Source organism: Nelusetta ayraudi, unplaced genomic scaffold (assembly GCF_046127955.1).
Source record: "Nelusetta ayraudi isolate G7.1 ecotype Tasmania unplaced genomic scaffold, CSIRO-AGI_Nayr_v1 ptg000035l, whole genome shotgun sequence".
NCBI lineage: Eukaryota > Metazoa > Chordata > Actinopteri > Tetraodontiformes > Monacanthidae > Nelusetta > Nelusetta ayraudi.
In genome coordinates, this window is record NW_027466085.1 from 799905 (window position 1) to 818096 (window position 18192).

The 18192-nt window shown below is 44.5% G+C and overlaps 1 protein-coding gene across 1 annotated transcript in view; it reads left to right on the forward strand.

Moving 5' to 3' along the window:
- Positions 1-18191, forward strand: part of LOC142892548 (NLR family CARD domain-containing protein 3-like) — a 113123-nt gene extending 94932 nt beyond the window's left edge. Inside the window, exons 2-3 of the mRNA XM_076032754.1 lie at positions 8115-8276; positions 18122-18191. Of these exons, the coding sequence (XP_075888869.1) occupies positions 8115-8276; positions 18122-18191 (232 nt within the window). The remainder of the gene's footprint in view (positions 1-8114; positions 8277-18121) is intronic.
- The last annotated feature ends 1 nt before the right edge of the window (position 18192 follows it).

Consider the following 18192-nt stretch of genomic DNA (forward strand, 5'->3'; position numbering starts at 1 on the left):
GTTCACATTTTTTGTAAGTTAGAAGAATTTTAACTTTGTAAATAAAAGCACAGCAAAGAGATGTTTTCCTGATTTGTTTTTATTTGGGTAATTTCGCTGTTATTCTGCTGGAAACGGTGTGCAGCGGCACCAGCTTCCTCCACGGTCGGCACTTTAATGAGCGTGTGTATAACTGAAGACACCGTTCCTTTGCAAAACCTGTACACAAACTCTCCCACCAGTCTGCTCCGAACCCGAATCCAACAAGAACGAGAGTTTGGGGTCCGTAGCGACGGCACAAAGCGTAGCATCGAAGTGTTGTTGTAGCCCTCCAACAGCAAACAACGTTCTTGTCTGCCTTTTAAAATAACCAGGAGCACAAGAAATAGGGTACACCTTATCTGCAAAGCAAGTAACACGTACATTATGAACTATCGTTCCATATCATAATAGATTTAATATGTCAACCGAAAGCAGCTGACCGGCTGAAAAGACTCACTCCACCCCCTAGTGTTGGGAGGAGGAACCGTCAATAATTTGAATTTCTCAGCTGCATGTATACGGGGACCAAGGTGAGAACTCCGATTGGACGAGAAAACCGAATGATTGCTTAGTCCGATTAAGCTCTGCATGTAAACGCACTGATTGATTAACATGGGCGCTGATGGAAGCGCTCGGCGATTCGCAGCGCTTCACTTCGCGGCGCTTCACTTCGCGGCGCTTCGCTTCGCTTCGCGGCGCGGCACTTCCGCGTCCAGTGTGAACCGGGGCGTAACTTTTCAACATTTTGACGTGGCAGACGCGGGACGATCGTTTTCTATCAGGAGTGTGCACTACATAATCTGTATCGGAAAGTTTGCGCTCCACGACATACGGACCAGAAAAACCAGCCTGCAAACGGGAACCGGGTAACGGCAACAATACCAACACTCGGTCGCCTGTCTCAAAAACTCGAGCCACAGCTTTCTTGTCAAACTGCCGCTTCATTTTAGACTGGCTGGCGACAAGAGTTTGGTGAGCAGTTTCACAAGCACGATGCAAGCGTTCACGGAAAAAAAATGACGTAATCTAACACATTATTCTCTACTCATTTAACATCGGAAAGCCACTTGCCCCTTAACAGACGCAAGGGTCCTCTCACCGAACACGAAATCAGCTGGGCTGAACCTGAGGGACTCCCACACATACAATCGACGACTGAAGATACACTTTATGCTGCGGAACCATCACTGTGCTCCTTTTAACCCCCCCCCCCCCCCCCCCACACACACACTAAAATATACGAATTGCAGTAGGTTGGTTTTGTTGCTCTTGGTTGTCCGTTAGTTTTTTGAGAGTTAGTAGTAGATAGATCCCTAGATAGTAAGTTTGATAGATGGATAGAAATAGATAAGTTAGTTAAAGTTACACACACACACACGCACACACACATATATATATATATATATATATATATATATATATATATATATATATATATATATATATATACATATATATATATATATATATATATACATATATATATATATATATATATATATACATATATATATATATATATATATATATATATATATATATATATATGTATATATACATATATATATATACATATATATATATATATACATATATATATTAACCTCTTTCAATGAACTCCAAAACATACATGGTCAAAATCCATATTATTATGTTGTTGTTTTTTTTAAATGCTCATACAAAACAAGAAAAAAGTGTCACATCCACTTGTAGTGCATTACTTTTGCCAGCAAGCTTCTCTTGTTACGACAGACCACATTGACCCATATTTTCCATATACTCACCTGAATCAGGTACCCTGCAAGGGCAACGACCTTCCCCAAGGTGATCTGTGGAGTGACGAGCAACCAGCACGTGACCTCTACGACGAGCTTCCACCCACGGAAGTGCCATAGGAGGACACGGATTAAATAGTATGGCTTGTACACCAGAAGGCTGTATTATGGTGTACATAATATAAAACTTCGGCCCAGTTCTGCTTGTATTGCAATGGTTGGTGTTCCTGAAGTTTCATTTTTCGTCCCTTTTTATTTTTTACATCCATGTTTGTGATGAAATAGTATTGTGAATCGCTAGCTCGCATTGCATGCTGGGAAACAGCGTCACTCAAGGAAGTTTTCGCTTCGCTGACACGGTCCTGAAGGGAAGTGGGTTTTAGTGCACTGGAACGGGATGAATGTGTTCAATCAAGCAGTACAAACCTGATTAATTGTCTTAATACTTGACTTCGAATGGCCATATTGTTTAGGATTAGAATTAGATGACAACTTGTTCACAATATTTGCAACTATTCAATTTGACCAGCAGGTGTCAGTAGAAGACGAAATTTCATGTTGACTATTTCCTAATGGAAGTGCTCTCTTTACGTTGGCTTTTTCTCATAATTATTTGAAGTGTAGGCCTGTAGTTGATGAGGAATCACGGTGTGCTAACGCTACTCAAACAGCTTTGATGAAAAAAGGGAGTGTGATTTGGGTTTGTGGTACATTATGACAATCTTGGACTTGCAAGACTGAGGCGACGGTTCAATTCCCATCAACGTGTATTATATATGTGTTATTTAGCTCATCTATTCTACATTTTAAATAGATCACATTTCACATCTCACCCACTGAACATTTACTATTGAACATATTTTTAAACTATGGGCTATTTAGTCTTGTTTTAGGATATAATATAATTCATTGCACAAACTGTCAGGCTAAGTATAGAGCTATAGTCTACTACAATCAGTCGTGCCAAAAAAGAGACATTGTCTTTATTTGTCATTTTTATTTTATTGTGTCAGCATTGAACCGTACAACCATGTAGTGTTGTCCAACAAGAATGCATGGCGAATCAAATCCCAAACAACCTATGAAACAATGAACACGTTTCTATTGCACTTCATTTTATTGAGCACTAGTTGACCTCCTCGAGCACTGTGTCATTGAAGCCTCGAGTAATGAACCATTTTTTGAAACAAGTGTCGAAGCTTCAACAAAGCCTCCATCGGCCATCACTACCTACGGCTGCGTGCTCTAACACCATTTCAGAAGTGACTAACTGGAGACTTGGGAGCGGAGGAGGGATGACAGTCAGGCTGGCTCGACTGCTCCTCCTTCTCAGCCGTGGCGCGTCCAATCAGCAGCCGACATCCAGGACCGCACCTGCAAGGCGTCATCCACTCTCTCTCTCTCTCACACACACACAAAATAAATTGTGTTCAATCATGTTAAACTTGGTTGGGGCACAGCCATGGCTCTTTATATTTTATTTTTATTTTATTTTGTATTTTATTTTGAAGTTAGCGCTTTGCATTCTGGGCGATCCTCAGTACAGAGGAAGCCCATGAAGCAGGTGAGACGGTCTCCTCCCTGCTGAGACAGAAATTAATGCAATAAGTTGAGCTATGCTTCATGTAACTGTGTTTCAGTGTTTAAATGTGTGCTGGTGTCTTTCATTTTATTTTTTTATTTTATTTTTTTATTTTTTTATTTTTTTTTAGCCAAGGTCGTTTTTTTTATTGCTATTAAAAACGATTAGCATGCTAGCATGTCCATTAGCAGCACGCAGCTCTCATACGGAGCACGTTGTCTCTGCAGGAGGTGACCAAGTTTCACGGAGCAAGTTATGGTTGTGTCCCATTCTGTTTCAGGTATGTGTGTGTAACTGGAAGAATGTTACAGTGTATAAAAATGGAGCTTTAGGGAGCGAATTATTGAAATTGCAAATGTCATTTTTTTGTATTTTGTAGAAAAATGTATTTTATTTTTAATATTATTTGTATTGTAGAAACAACAACTATACGATCACTACTTCAGTACAGAGGAAGCCCATGAAGCAGGAGGTGACCAAGTTTCACGGAGCAAGTTATGGTTGTGTCCCATTCTGTTTCAGAGAATAAACTGCTGCTCCACACCTGACTTCTGCAAGTCTTCATTATACAGCAAGCAGGACAGAATAGGAGAGGTCACATTGGTGCCGTGACTCGAGACTCTTTTGTTGTGCTACCGATGCTGCAGAGCGACCCGGGGACTGTTCTGCTGCTGCTGTTCATCTGCGGTCACTGAAGTTGGTCAGATGTGTTGCTTTTGTGCAGTGTTAGACATCAGATAGAGGGTTTATGTACTTTTATTTGATTTTTTTATTTATTTATTTATTTATTTATTTTCAGTTTCCAGTCTAGGCCTTTTGTGGTTTCATCCTTTTGTTTTGTGGTATTGTGTTTTGTTAACTTTTTGGAAAGATGAGTAATCCTCAGGGTAATGTTTTTGTAACTCCTTTTGGTGCTGGCAGAGGGAGGGGTTTTATGCATCCTTCAAGTCTACTGTTTGAGAGTCCTGTTCAGGGGGGTGGTGTAGTGTTGGGTAATCAGTGTACACCTGGGCGCCCCTTGCTCAGTACTGGTGTTATCCCTCCCCCCAACTCAGATGCAAACCCTCATGCCCTTGCTAGCCAGGGCACGCATTCCCCTGTCCCGGACAGGCACAGCATGTGTTCCCCTGCACCTACCCCTGATGTTATTGCTGCTAGTATTGTAGGTCAGATGGGTGATGCATTGATTCAACAGGTCAGCCAGCGGGTGGCACAGGACATTATCTCTCACCTCAGTGCATCTGTCACTACCCCTTTACTCAGTGCTGCCCCTTCACCTGCCCATGCTGATATGCTAGCCAGTTCCCCTTTACATAGTGCTACCCCTCGACCTAGCCATGCAAATGTGTCTGCCACAAATGCTTTTGACGTGTCCCATTTGCAATATGTCCCTCATCGAAAGCTGAAGGAGCCCCCCTGCTTCAGAGGAGACAACTCAGACTGTTTTCGTCCAGGAGTGGGAGGAGCTCATGAGGAGTTTCATTAAGAGGGGGAATCTGCAACCTGAGGAACAAGCGGAGGAGATCCTTGTTCATCTTGGTGGCAAAGCAAAGGATGTTGTCAGGTTTGGGACCAGGAACAGTGGTATTAACATCACCTGTAACCCCGATGCCATTTATGGTCTCTTGCGGAAGCACTTTGATTCTGTTCCGTGTTCACCACTCCCATTAGCAGACTTTTACACCACTCTTCCTGGGAAGGGTGAGGATGCCTTTGACTACTGGCTTAGACTGAACCGCGCTGTTGACTTGGCCATTGAACGTCTGAAGGAGCAAGGAAAGTCACTGGACAGCCCCAGCACTGAGGTGACTCGAATGTTCATAAAGAACTGCCCTTCTACTGAGCTCGCCATGACCTTCAGGTCGAAGACGATAGACAAGTGGACTGCTGGTGAAGTCCAAGACATTCTGAAGGAATATCATTCTGAAATGATGTCAGTGAACAGAACTTCCAGAGAAAGGGTGTCAGTGAATGCTCTTGCTGCTGTCTCGCCACCTGCACCACCTGCTGAAGAACAGAGCCCACTGCAGCCACAGGCCACTGACCCTGATGCCCTGAACCGCCTTATTAACATGCTGGAGAAGGTGCTCCTGCAAAGATCTTCCCCAGCTTCAAACAGTCCTGTTCATGGTCCGACTCGACGGCCTGGCCCAAGGCACCCCAGGATCGGTGGGTTGCACTTGGAGGAAATGTCTTCTTCTCCACCATGGACTTGACGTCTGGCTTCTACAATGTGCCACTCCATGAAGAGCACAAAAAATACACAGCTTTCTCTTCACCTTTTGGCCTCCACTAGTACAACAGAATGCCACAAGGTCTGTCCAACAGTCCTGCAACATTCATGCGAATGATGATGTCAATCTTCGGGGATGAAAACTTCACTAGTCTGCTCTGCTATCTTGATGACCTGATGGTCTTTGCCCCAACTGAACAGCAGGCACTTGAGCGTCTAGAGATGGTGTTCTCCCGTCTGAAAAGTCACAAACTCAAACTGGCCCCCAAGAAGTGTCATCTCTTGCGGAGGTCAGTAAGGTTCCTTGGACATGTCATTCGTGGGGACGGGGTGATGAAGGACCCTGACAAGATGAAAGCCATCATGGATGTGGGAGAGGCAGACCTGATGGAGAGTGATGGTGTGACCCCTTCCTGGAGGAAGATTAATTCTTTCCTGGGCCTAATCTTCTACTATCAGCACTTCATTGCTGACTGCTCTGCGAAAGCAAAACCCTTGTTCAGAGTCCTCTCTGGAAGGCAGGTGCAGCATAAGGTCATGAGAGGCAGGAAGGTGAAAAAGCGATCATCTGCTCCACCAGCGCTTATGGCGAGCGACTGGACTGCTGCATGCAAAGAATCGTTCCAGACCCTGAAGAATGAATTAGCTTGCAATGTCACCTTATCCCACCCCAACTTCAGTGAGCCCTTCGTTCTCGCTGTTGATGCGTCGTTTGATGGCATTGGCGCAGTCCTGTCTCAAGTGCCACCAGGTGAGACTGTTGCTCGACCTGTTGCTTTCGCCAGCAAGACACTGTCCCGATCACAAATTAACTATCCAGCGCACAGGTTGGAATTCCTGGCGTTAAAATGGGCCATTTGTGACAAGTTTGGTCATTGTCATTGCCCATTGTCCTACATCTTAACAAAGCCATGTTTGGACGCATGTGAACAAAGATGGGTTGCTAAGCTTGCCGCATTCGATTTCGATCTGAAGTATGTCCCTGGCGTTAAGAACGTTGTCGCTGATGCGCTAAGCCGCGAGCCATTCGTTCAGTCATGTATCAGTCAACGTCTGATGAAAGAGCCCTACGTTGCACTGCTGGACGAAGTTAATGGCGTCGTCAGGGGTACAGTGCAAGATGCCTTCCGGCTGACAACTGCCAAGTTCTTCAAGAAAGGGAACCAAGACCATCCAATTCTGATGCCGAAGCCGTTATTTTATTTTGAAAGGTGACCCGCAGCTATTTTAGGTCGAGAAAAAAAAAAGGCCGAAATGTTTGTTTGATGGAAAGCGGGTCAAGCCGGAGTGGTTGGTGAGCCAAAAATTCTTTTGACCTCACGTTGTCTGTGTTGCCTCGACCCAAAAACTCAAGAAGGAAAATAAACGAGTTAAATGGAACCCACGTCTCATCAATTTATGAATGATGTAGTGGTGCTGGTATGACGGACGGACATTGAAGACACCTGAGCGTCAAAGGTAAAGAGCGGCTACATGAATGAAAACTGTGGAACTACACAGTCAATCAACACAATCAACACATTGAACACACAAACACATCACATCCTTCCTTCATTTGGCAGCAGACAATAAAACAGCAGTTGGATCAAAGATGCAGTGGAGTCCGAAGAGACGCCAGTGAAGGATCTCTGATCCAGTGGAGCTCCAAGCTGCAGTGACTTTACACACAACTGAGCATCATGTTGAGTTGAAGCAGCAGATCAGAGCATCACTGTCAGTCACAACTGGACGTGTTGACACTCAGTGGCTGGAACACACTGGAGTGTGAAGCTGCACTGAGGACACTGTAGTGGAGACACTGAGGACCTGGGGCTTCATTTACAAAAACGTACATGGATTTCATCCTGAAACAAAAAAATCTGGATGTTCAAAATGTTGCGAACGCACAAACGCACACCCATTTCCTTTGAGCGTCCCAATCCTCGTGGAATTGATCGCACATGAGCACTAGCCCTGCTCCTCCCTCGGAACACCTCCACATACAAAGCGTTGTCCCCCCTTGTTGGAAATCCAACATGTTGGTGGACTTTTGGAAGGACAGTCTTGAGGTCAGCATGACTAAAATCTCCAGTGAGGATGGTAAAGCTTTTGGGTTTGCTGTCTGTTGATCACTGATGGCCTGGTACAGTTCATTGAGTGCAGTGTTCCTCTCACTGCTGTTGTTGGTGGGAGGGATGTAAAATGCAACTAGCAAAATGGCAGTAAACTGCCAGGGCAGATAGAATGGACGGCACTTTATGATCATCAACTGTGCCAGTGGTGAACAGTGTTTGCATACCACTGCAGTGTCCCGGCACCACGCACCACAGATGTAAACACATGCTGCACCACCGCGGGACTTCCCTCCATTTACATGATGATGGTGATGGTGATGGTGATGATGATGATGATGATGATGATGATGATGATGATGATCAGACATTAATGAGTCTTGATTCACTTTCACTGTCTTTAGAATCTCACATGTCGACCACAACTTCTCTCTCTGCTCTCCTTCATCCAGTGAACTCTCAGAGCTTGAGTGTGCAGTGGTGTCTTCAGCTCTGCAGTCCAGCCCCTCCCACCTCACACTGCTGGACCTGAGTGAGAACTTCCTGAGGGATCCTGGAGTGAAGCTACTCTGTGCTGGACTGCAGAGTCCAAACTGCAGACTGGAAGTTCTCAGGTCAGTTCCTGCTTTCTACTGGTGGACAGTGTGTGTCAGCAGATGACAACTGGTGTGTAACGCTGCTCAGTGTGAAGACTTTGAAGCAGATATTAAAGACTCATCTAGACAAAGTGGATGTTGTTGATATTTTCATGTCAACAATCTGCAGCCAGAAAAGACTTTGGATGGTGGAAGAAAGTGTGGAAAATGTCTCCAGTCACTTTGGAGCTCAATGGAAGTTGTTGATTGGTGATGAAGGTCACATGACTGAGCAGAAGATCGTGGGAAGAAATATTAGAGGCAGATTAATAGTGCAGCAGTATTTCTTCATCTTGTCCTTTGAATGTGTTTGACTTGTAACGAGTCTCTGATGACTGAAAACAGCCACAAGCACACAAAGGACTCACTGATTATTTTCCATCTTCACTGCTGATTGGCTGCACACTGACTGACACACTGCTGTTGTTATTGTGTTGACAACACACTGGCACAATGACTCATTTGAGGGAATGACTCAGTGATCCCAACAGCTGCACATCTGGATCATCAACAGGGAGAAATGACTCTGAATATGACATTTACACCATGGAAGAAATCAAATATTCTTTCTTTATTCAGGCTGGAGAACTGCTGGTTGACAAAGCTCAGCTGTGATTGGCTGCTCTCAGCTCTGAAGTCCAACCCCTCCCACCTCAGAGAGCTGAACCTGAGTTGGAACCACCTTAAGGATTCATCAGTGAAGGAGCTGAGTGGTTTTCTGCAGAGTCCAGACTGTAAACTGGAGACTCTGAGGTCAGTTCACCCTCTTCACTCTACAACTTCTATCACTCTTGTTGTTGTTGTCATGATTTTCACTTCACTGCTGTTGGAAATTCAATTTGCAGACACTTTTTTTTTGATAATGAATGAAAGGGCGTGTTTTCATTGCCTCACCTCGCCTCGCCATGGTATGGTGTTAGGGTGTTTGCACTGGCCGCTACACAGTTGTAGGGGGCGCTGTTTTGGTACCTCAATCCCCCAGGGTCCGAGCAAGACGAAGCGAGTTTAGTGGTGACGTAGCGACGAGCAGGGCACTGGATTGGCTCCGTGTCCGCGTCGATGTTCCCTGTCAGAGCGGACATCCACGCCAACTCCTTTGACACAGAACTTCCGTGTCAGGTACATTTTACCGTGAATACAAGTAGCTACTATTGGTGTTGTACAAATACATTTATGTGTATACAGTTTTTGAAAACAGCTTTTTCAATACATGTTTACTTTCGTCTTTTGGGGAGAGGCAGGCGAACCGGGAATGCCCTCGACGTCGCGAGTGTGTTCAACCATATTCGCGAAAACGACAAACGGCAAATGGCGAAGCGCTCGGTAAAGAAAACAAATCGAGTTGCTCCTGCGTGAGGCGCGGTAAGCTAGGGAACCCCAGGAGTCTTGAGGAGAGAAGAAATACTGATTCGTCGAGAGGACGTGGCTCTTGGCCGCGAGGAAGCCTCAAACACCGCGGCATATAACAAAGTCGTCCTTGGCTCACGAGGGCAGCTATTTCAAATAAGGAGGCGTGTTTACTGTCTGTTTTTCTGTTTGTTTATTTTTAAATAAACGTTATTTCCCGTTGTATCCGTCTCGTGTTTACTTTTTGTGAAAATATGAAGGTTGAACTACACATTTGCTCGCATGGAAAACTAAACAATAAATTATAAATGTTGCTGCATAAATGATCAACTGTGACTTCAGTGAGGGAAAGTGTTCTTTCTTGAACAGAAAAGCAACCACAGACCGAGCAGCAGGTATGAAACAACTTCTACTTTGTCCATCGCTGCGCTGTTGTGTATCGCACAGAAGTGATGCTGGGGAAAACATTGTCCCGCTTTACCGTGTCGACTCCGCCCACGGTCTCGTAATCACAGAGCCAATGAAAACGCAATCGTACCGAGGCGAACCGTGGTGAGGCGAGGCAATGAAAACACGCCCTAAACTGGGCTTGAAGGTACAGTGGGTAAAATCCTCCCATCTAGTGGTCAGATTGCAGACTGCTTTTGTTGCAGATTCTGAAGTCGACGTTTCACTTTGATGTTCAGAGTGATGACACCCGGGTAAAATTCCATCGTTATAAACTCTCCATCATTTCTTCTCTATTCAGGTTGGAGTACTGCTGGTTGTCAAAGCTCAGCTGTGATTGGCTGCTCTCAGCTCTGAAATCCAACCCCTCCCACCTCAGACACCTGGACCTGAGTCAGAACCAGCTGCAGGATTCATTAGTGAAGGTTCTGAGTGGTTTTCTGCAGAGTCCAGATTGTAAACTGGAGACTCTGAGGTCAGTTCACCCTCTTCACTCTCCAACTTCTATCACTCTTGTTGTTGTCGTCATGATTTTCACTTCACTGCTGTTGGAAATTCAATTTGCAGACACTGGTTTGTGTTTGAAATGAGTGGAACTGGGTTTGAAGCAGGGGTGTCCATTAGGTCAATCGTGTGGAGTCCTCGTCACTTCCAGCAGGTAGAATGGTTCAGGCAGGAACTCAGTGATCTTGGTCATAATGTACGATGTGCTGGATTTTGTTTTTATATGTGCTGGATTTTACAGTCAAAGGTAAATGAGACGAATCGGCTTCTGCACCGCTCAGATCAAATAAAGAGACATAAAGCAGATTTCATTTTAAATCTGAAACTATAATAATTGTTAAAATCTATGTATACTTCAGATACCTGCATTCTGTATGAGAGCAGACAGGGACAGCAAAAAGAGTTTGGCTGTTGTTTTCTTTAAATACACGCCAAACTACCGTGCTTGTCGCGTGAGCTTGCAATCCTGGCGTAAACTGATGGAGACGCCTCACTCGCAAAATACGCTTCAAAGTCACGCACAGCAGAAGCACCGGAGATCCTGGGAGATGCTGCTAGCAAAACATCTGCGTTCCACACACACACACACACACACACACACACCGATTGTATAGTAGGTAGATCTTTTTGACTTGGTCATTTTAAAAGTAGCTTGCATGTTGAAAAAGTGTGAGCACCCCTGGTTTAAAGGTACAGAGTGTAAAATCCTGCCATCTGGTGGTCAGATTTCAGATTGCAGCGCTCATTCACTCACCCTCTCTCCTTTGTTGAGTGTCAGATTCTAAAGTCGACATTTGACTTTGATTCTAAACTCTCCATCATTTCTTCTCTATTCAGGTTGGAGGGCTGCAGGTTGTCAGAGCTCAGCTGTGATTGGCTGCTCTCAGCTCTGAAGTCCAACGACTCCCACCTCAGACACCTGGACCTGGGTCAGAACCAACTGCAGGATTCATCAGTGAAGGAGCTGAGTGGTTTTCTGCAGAGTCCAGACTGTAAACTGGAGACTCTGAGGTCAGTTCACCCTCTTCACTCTACAACTTCTATCACTCTTGTTGTTGTTGTCATGATTTTCACTTCACTGCTGTTAGAAATTCAGTTTGCAGTCACTGGTTTGTGTTTGAAATGAGTGAAACTGGGTTTGAAACAGGGGTGCCCATTAGGTCGGAGAGAGAAAGAGAGAGAGAGAGCTTTAAGAGTGGAGTCCTCGTCACTTACAGCAGGTAGAATGGTTCAGGCAGGAAGTCAATGATTAGAAAACACGGTGGTTGTGGTTGATCTTGGGGTGAATTCCAATTCCTCCCTTAACCCTCAATCTCAACCCTCAATCTCAAAAATGCGTGCTCTCTGCTAGGTGCAAATGCTGTCCCCATTCTAAGAACGTCCAGTTGAGGGAGGAGATTAAGGGCTGTATCGCCCTCAATATTGAGATTCTCCGGGACCACCCTTGGCAGTGAGGGCTACCCAGAAGGCATTGCGTATTTTCGCCAAGACATCTTCGAAAAAGATGGCGACGAAAAAGCGAGCTACAAATGGAAGTATTTTCTTATTTAATAAAGATATAAATATTACGAAACCATTTTATTGTCTTAGTTTAAGAGTCTTTTATGGATTATTGATATCGTTGTTGCGTAACATTTTTATTTTTTTTACTTTACGATGTTTGTCAGCCGGACTGGCGGTCCCGGCTTCACGTTACTTGTGTACCTCGTTGTGTAGCGACGGAGGACTTCTTCTTTTTCATCGTCTTTTTCTTCTTCTCCTTCTTCTTCGTCGTTGTCGTCTTCTTGACAGACTGGACTTAGCTTTTGCGTACAGCAGCCCCCCACAGTCTGAAGACGTAACTGCACTTAAGGGGTGTCCCATTTCTAAGCCCTTACACTTATTTTTGAGGGCCAAGATTGAGGGCCAAAGATTGAGGGTTAAGGGCGAGGGTTGAGATTGAGGAGTTAAGGGAGGAATTGGAATTGGCCCTTGGTCATAATGTCCGATGTGCTGAATTTTGTTTTGACGCCTCGCTCGGAAAATACGCTTCAAAGTCACGCACAGCAGAAGCACCGGAGATCCTGGGAGATGCTGCTAGCAAAACATCTGCGTTACACACACACACACACACACACACACACACACACACACACACACACACACACACACCGATTGTATAGTAGGTAGATCTTTTTGACTTGGTCATTTTAAAAGTAGCTTGCATGTTGAAAAAGTGTGAGCACCCCTGGTTTAAAGGTACAGAGTGTAAAATCCTGCCATCTGGTGGTCAGATTTCAGCGCTCATTCACTCACCCTCTCTCCTTTGTTGAGTGTCAGATTCTAAAGTCGACTTTTGACTTTGATTCTCAGAGTGAAGACACCCTGGAAAAACTCTCCATCATTATAAACTCTCCTTCATTTCTTCTTTATTCAGGTTGTGGAGGTGCAGTTTGTCAAAGCTCAGCTGTGATTGGCTGCTCTCAGCTCTGAAGTCCAACCCCTCCCACCTCAGACACTTGGACCTGAGTTGGAACCACCTTCAGGATTCAACAGTGAAGGAGCTGAGTGGTTTTCTGCAGGGTCCAGACTGTAAACTGGAGACTCTGAGGTCAGTTCACCCTCTTCACTCTCCAACTTCTATCACTCTTGTTGTTGTTGTCATGATTTTCACTTCACTGCTGTTGGAAATTCAATTTGCAGTCACTGCTTTGTGTTTGAAGCATATGAAATTGGGTGGAAAGGTACAGTGTGTAAAATCCTACCATCTAGTGGTCAGATTTCAGATTGCTTTAGTGTCAGATTCTGAAGTCAACATTTCACTTTGATTTTCAGAGTGATGACACCCTGGAAGAACTCTCCATCATTTCTTCTCTATTCAGGTTGTGGAGATGTAGTTTGTTAGAGCTCAGCTGTGATTGGCTGCTCTCAGCTCTGAAGTCCAACCCCTCCCAACTCAGACACCTGGAGCTGAGTTGGAACTGCCTTCTGGATTCAACAGTGAAGGTGCTGAGTGGTTTTCTGCAGGGTCCAGACTGTAAACTGGAGGCTCTGAGGTCAGTTCACCCTCTTCACTCTACAACTGCTGCAGTTATTGTTGTCATGACTTTGAATTGAGTTTGTTGGAATTCACTTTGATTCCATTAGAAATGTGTAAAACTGGTTTTAAATTACACACACACACACACACACACACACACACACACACACACACACACACACACACACACGCACGCACGCACGCACTCACGCACACACACGCACGCACGCACGCACTCACGCACACACACACACGCGCGCATGCGCGCGCACACCCAACTGTGAATGACACTCTCCATCATTTATTCCGTATTCAGGTTGGAGAGGTGCAGGTTGTCATAGATCAGCTGTGATTGGCTGCTCTCAGCTCTGAAGTCCAACCCCTCCCACCTCAGAGAGCTGGACCTGGCTGAGAACTATCTTCAGGATTCATCAGTTAAGGAGCTGAGTGGTTTTCTGCAGAGTCCAGACTGTAAACTGGAGACTCTGAGGTCAGTTCACCCTCTTCACTCTACAACTTCTATCACTCTTGTTGTTGTCGTCATGATTTTCACTTCACTGCTGTTGGAAATTCAATTTGCAGACACTGGTTTGTGATAGTAATGAATGAAACTGTGCTTGAAGGTACAGTGGGTAAAATCCTCCCATCTAGTGGTCAGATTGCAGATTGCAGATGCTGAAGTCAACATTTCACTTTGATTTTCAGAGTGATGACACCCAGGAAAAACTCTCTATCATTATAAACTCCATCATTTATTCTCTGTTCAGGTTGTGGGGCTGCAATTTGTCAGAGCTCAGCTGTGATTGGCTGCTCTCAGCTCTGAAGTCCAACCCCTCCCACCTCAGAGAGCTGGACCTGAATATGAACCCCCTGAAGGAGTCATCAGTGAAGGAGCCACTGATGGATCTTGTCTACAGCAGTGACCATCAACTGGAGAGTGTGAGGTTAGTACTGGTTTGGAACCAGTGGATGATGGTTCCAGCACCAAAGCCAGTTGATCCCACAGCAGAGGTCCAGTGTTCCCAGTCACAGTGTGAGAGGAGGATGGTGACGTCCAGCTGCTCCTCATTCATCCAACATCTGCTGCCAAACTGCTTCTTCTCTCAGTTCACCACTCAATTATTGATCAGTTCATCTTCATCAGGCCTCAGTATCAGTCCAACACTCCATGGTCACATGACCTTCTGATGTTCCACACTTGACATGTGACTGAGAGTCTGCTTCTTCTCACCAGTCACTCCATCATCTCCATCAACAGTCAACGTCTCTGTGATGATGCGTTCAAGGACCGTGAGTCCTGACTCCTGCTGTCTCTTCTTATCTTTGCAGGTGGTGGTGAGGATGAGGAGAGTGAAGAGGAGGGCTCCATCTACTGGTGGCTGACAGAACTACAACCAGTGGAGCCAAACAGCAAGCTGCACGCACCAACACTGTGTGGGTGTGTCACGACCTTTGACCCCAGTGCAGCCTGGTGGCTGGCGGACTGCTTCTACTGGGAGAGACGTCCCAGAAGCCACTGGTGGAGCTGAATCCTCAGTGGAAGAAGCAGGACTTGGAGCAGCTGCTCAGTGAAGGCAGCAGCAACACAACCACTGCTTCTGCTCTCATCATCCACGGCTGGAACATCTCAGCATGAAGGTTCCACACATCAACAACACACTGCTCTGCTCTCACTTCAGAGTTCTATAACATCTTCATTTTGGAGGTGAAAAATACTTTTCAAGAGACTTTATTTCTGCTTCATGATCTTAAATAAGGAAATCATGTGGAAAAGATACAGTGATTCACAACACCTGTGATGGGAACTCAAATCATAATTGAATTATAAGTAAGACAAAAGAAGTTTCCCTCAAAATAATTCATGGTTTTGATGCTTGCCAGATGTTTGTGTGGAGATTTCAGAAGGACGTCAATGAATCAGAAGGAAACCAGATCATTTATTTTATGTGATTATGTTATATCATCCTAACTTTGTTACGAGCTCAAACATTATATTTCAATGATTCAATATTCTGACAATAAAAGCCATCACAACCTCTGACCTGTGTAACCTTGACCTCAACTGACGTTTCATTTCTGCTGCTTTAACACTTTGATTATATATCTCCTGAAGTCCTGCCATGGGGATTCTCCATATCTGAATAACTTGTGTACTCAAACCTTCTGTAGGCCATACCCACTTCTCCACTCGGTCTCAACATAAACCACATGAATCAATGAAAATAAATCTCACTTTTACAAACAAATCCAATTCAGTTCAAATATAATTTAAATAAAATAAATGATACATTATAATTAATCACCAACAGATAAATCAATGCTGGATATGAGGTGGTTTGCCCTCTCTGCGTCGGTGGGGAGGCCGTGCCTCAGGGGGAGGAGTTCCAGCATCTCGGTGTCTTGTTTAGGACGCCTCCCTGGGGAGGTGTTCCAGGCATGTCCCACCAGGAGGAGACCCTGCTGGAGGGACCAGGTCTCTGGGTTGGACTGGGAAGCCTTGGGGTCCCACTGGAGGAGCTGGAGGAGGTGACTGGGTCCAGGGAAGTCTGGGGGTCTCTGCTGAGGCTGCTGCCCCCGAGACCTGACTCCAGATACGGCAGTAGAAGATGGATGGATGGATGGATGGATGGATGGATGGATGGATGGTTGCCAGGTGATAGAACATTTCATAAAAACAGACTCTGCATTATAACTTCTATTACACTCTAAATAACTCACTCCAATATAACTGCACTCGTCCTTCTCTCACATTACATTGGATCACAATGACCAAACAACACAACAAAGACAATGATCCAACTGTACTGCCACGTCCAGACTCAGTGTAGGTCTGTAGGCCTCTTGGACCTTCATGTGAACCACTGCGTGTTGACTGGAGGTGAAACATGGCTGACTGCATGCAAATAGGGCATCCCTATTTAATGGCGCTAATTTAAAAAAAAAATTGCATAGTAGGTTGGTTTTGTTGCTGTTGGTTGTCAGTTTTTTGAGAGTTAGTAGTAGATAGATCCATATATACACCGTGTGCACAATTATTAGGCAAGTGACTATTTTGACCATATGATCATTTTATCCTTAATTTCCAACCCCAAGCTGTATAAACTTGAATGCTAAGAGGATATAATGCATATTAGATGATGTGTATTTGTATAACGAGGGAGGGTGTGGCCTGAGGACATCAACGCCCTATATCAAGGTGTGCATAATTATTAGGCAGATTCTTCTCCTCAGGAAAAATGGGCCAAAAAAGAGATTTGACTGACTCTGAAAAGTCAAAAATTGTAAAAAGGTCTTTCAGAGGGATGCAGCACACTTGAAATATCTAAGATATTGGGGCGTGATCACAGAACCATCAAACGTTTTGTAGCAAATGGTAAACAGGGTTGCAAGAAACGTGTTGAGAAGAAAAGATGCAATTTAACCGCAAAAAATTGAGAAGAAACAAACTTGAAGCCACCAGGAACCCATTATCCTCCAGTTCTGCAATATTTCACAACTGCAACCTACCTGGAGTGTCAAGAAGTACAAGGTATTTAGTTCTCAGAGACATGGCCAAGGTCAGAAAGGCTGAAACCCGACCACCTCTGAACAAGACACACAAGTTGAAACGTCAAGAATGGGCCAAGAAATATCTGAAGACAGATTCTTCAAAGGTTTTGTGGACTGATGAGATGAGAGTGACTCTTGTTGGAAAGGATTGAAGGGCCCGTGGTTGGATCAGTAATGGCTACAGAGCTCCACTTCGACTCAGATGCCAGCAAGATGGCGGTGGGGTACTGGCAGAGATGCCCATGAGTCTTTGATTTAGAGTCCGAGTCGAGTCACGAGTCGAGTCAATTCTCGAGTCTTTGAGGGGCAAGACTCGTCGAGCCGCGAGTCTTTGATTTAGAGTCCGAGTCGAGTCACGAGTCTTTACACACACACACACACACACACACACACACACACACACACACACACACACACACACATATATAAAATGACATAGCCTCTGGCTGAAATACAGTATATCCAAATTTTTATTCAGACTTTTTAAAAAAAAAAAAAAAAAAATAGATGGCATTTATAATAATAAATAATATTAAATAATAAAATAGATAAAATAAAGTAGTAAAACTGTCTGTCCTTTCCATGGGCCTTAACTATTACTAAACTAACCCATGTGTGGAAAAAAGAAAAGAAAGAAAGCCTCCAAGAAGGTGAACTTAGTTACATTTAAAAAAAACATTAGGCTGCCTCTCAGTGGCCGAAAGACTGAAAAATTATACAACTGAACTTAAGTTACATTTAAAAAAAATATTAGGCTGCCTCTCAGTGGCTGAAAGACCATCAACATTATGCAACTGAACTTAGATACATTTAAAAAAAAATATTAGGCTGCCTCTCAGTGGCTGAAAGACTGAAAAATGATGCAACTGAACTTAAGTTACATCTCAAAAATTATTAGGCTGCCTCTCAGTCGCTGAAAGACCATCAAAAATTATGCAACATGCTTGTTACATTTCAGAAAAATTAAGCATGACAGGTTTGTTGCACTAATCCTGGCTCTGTGCGGGCGCATTATAATACCTCTGTGAC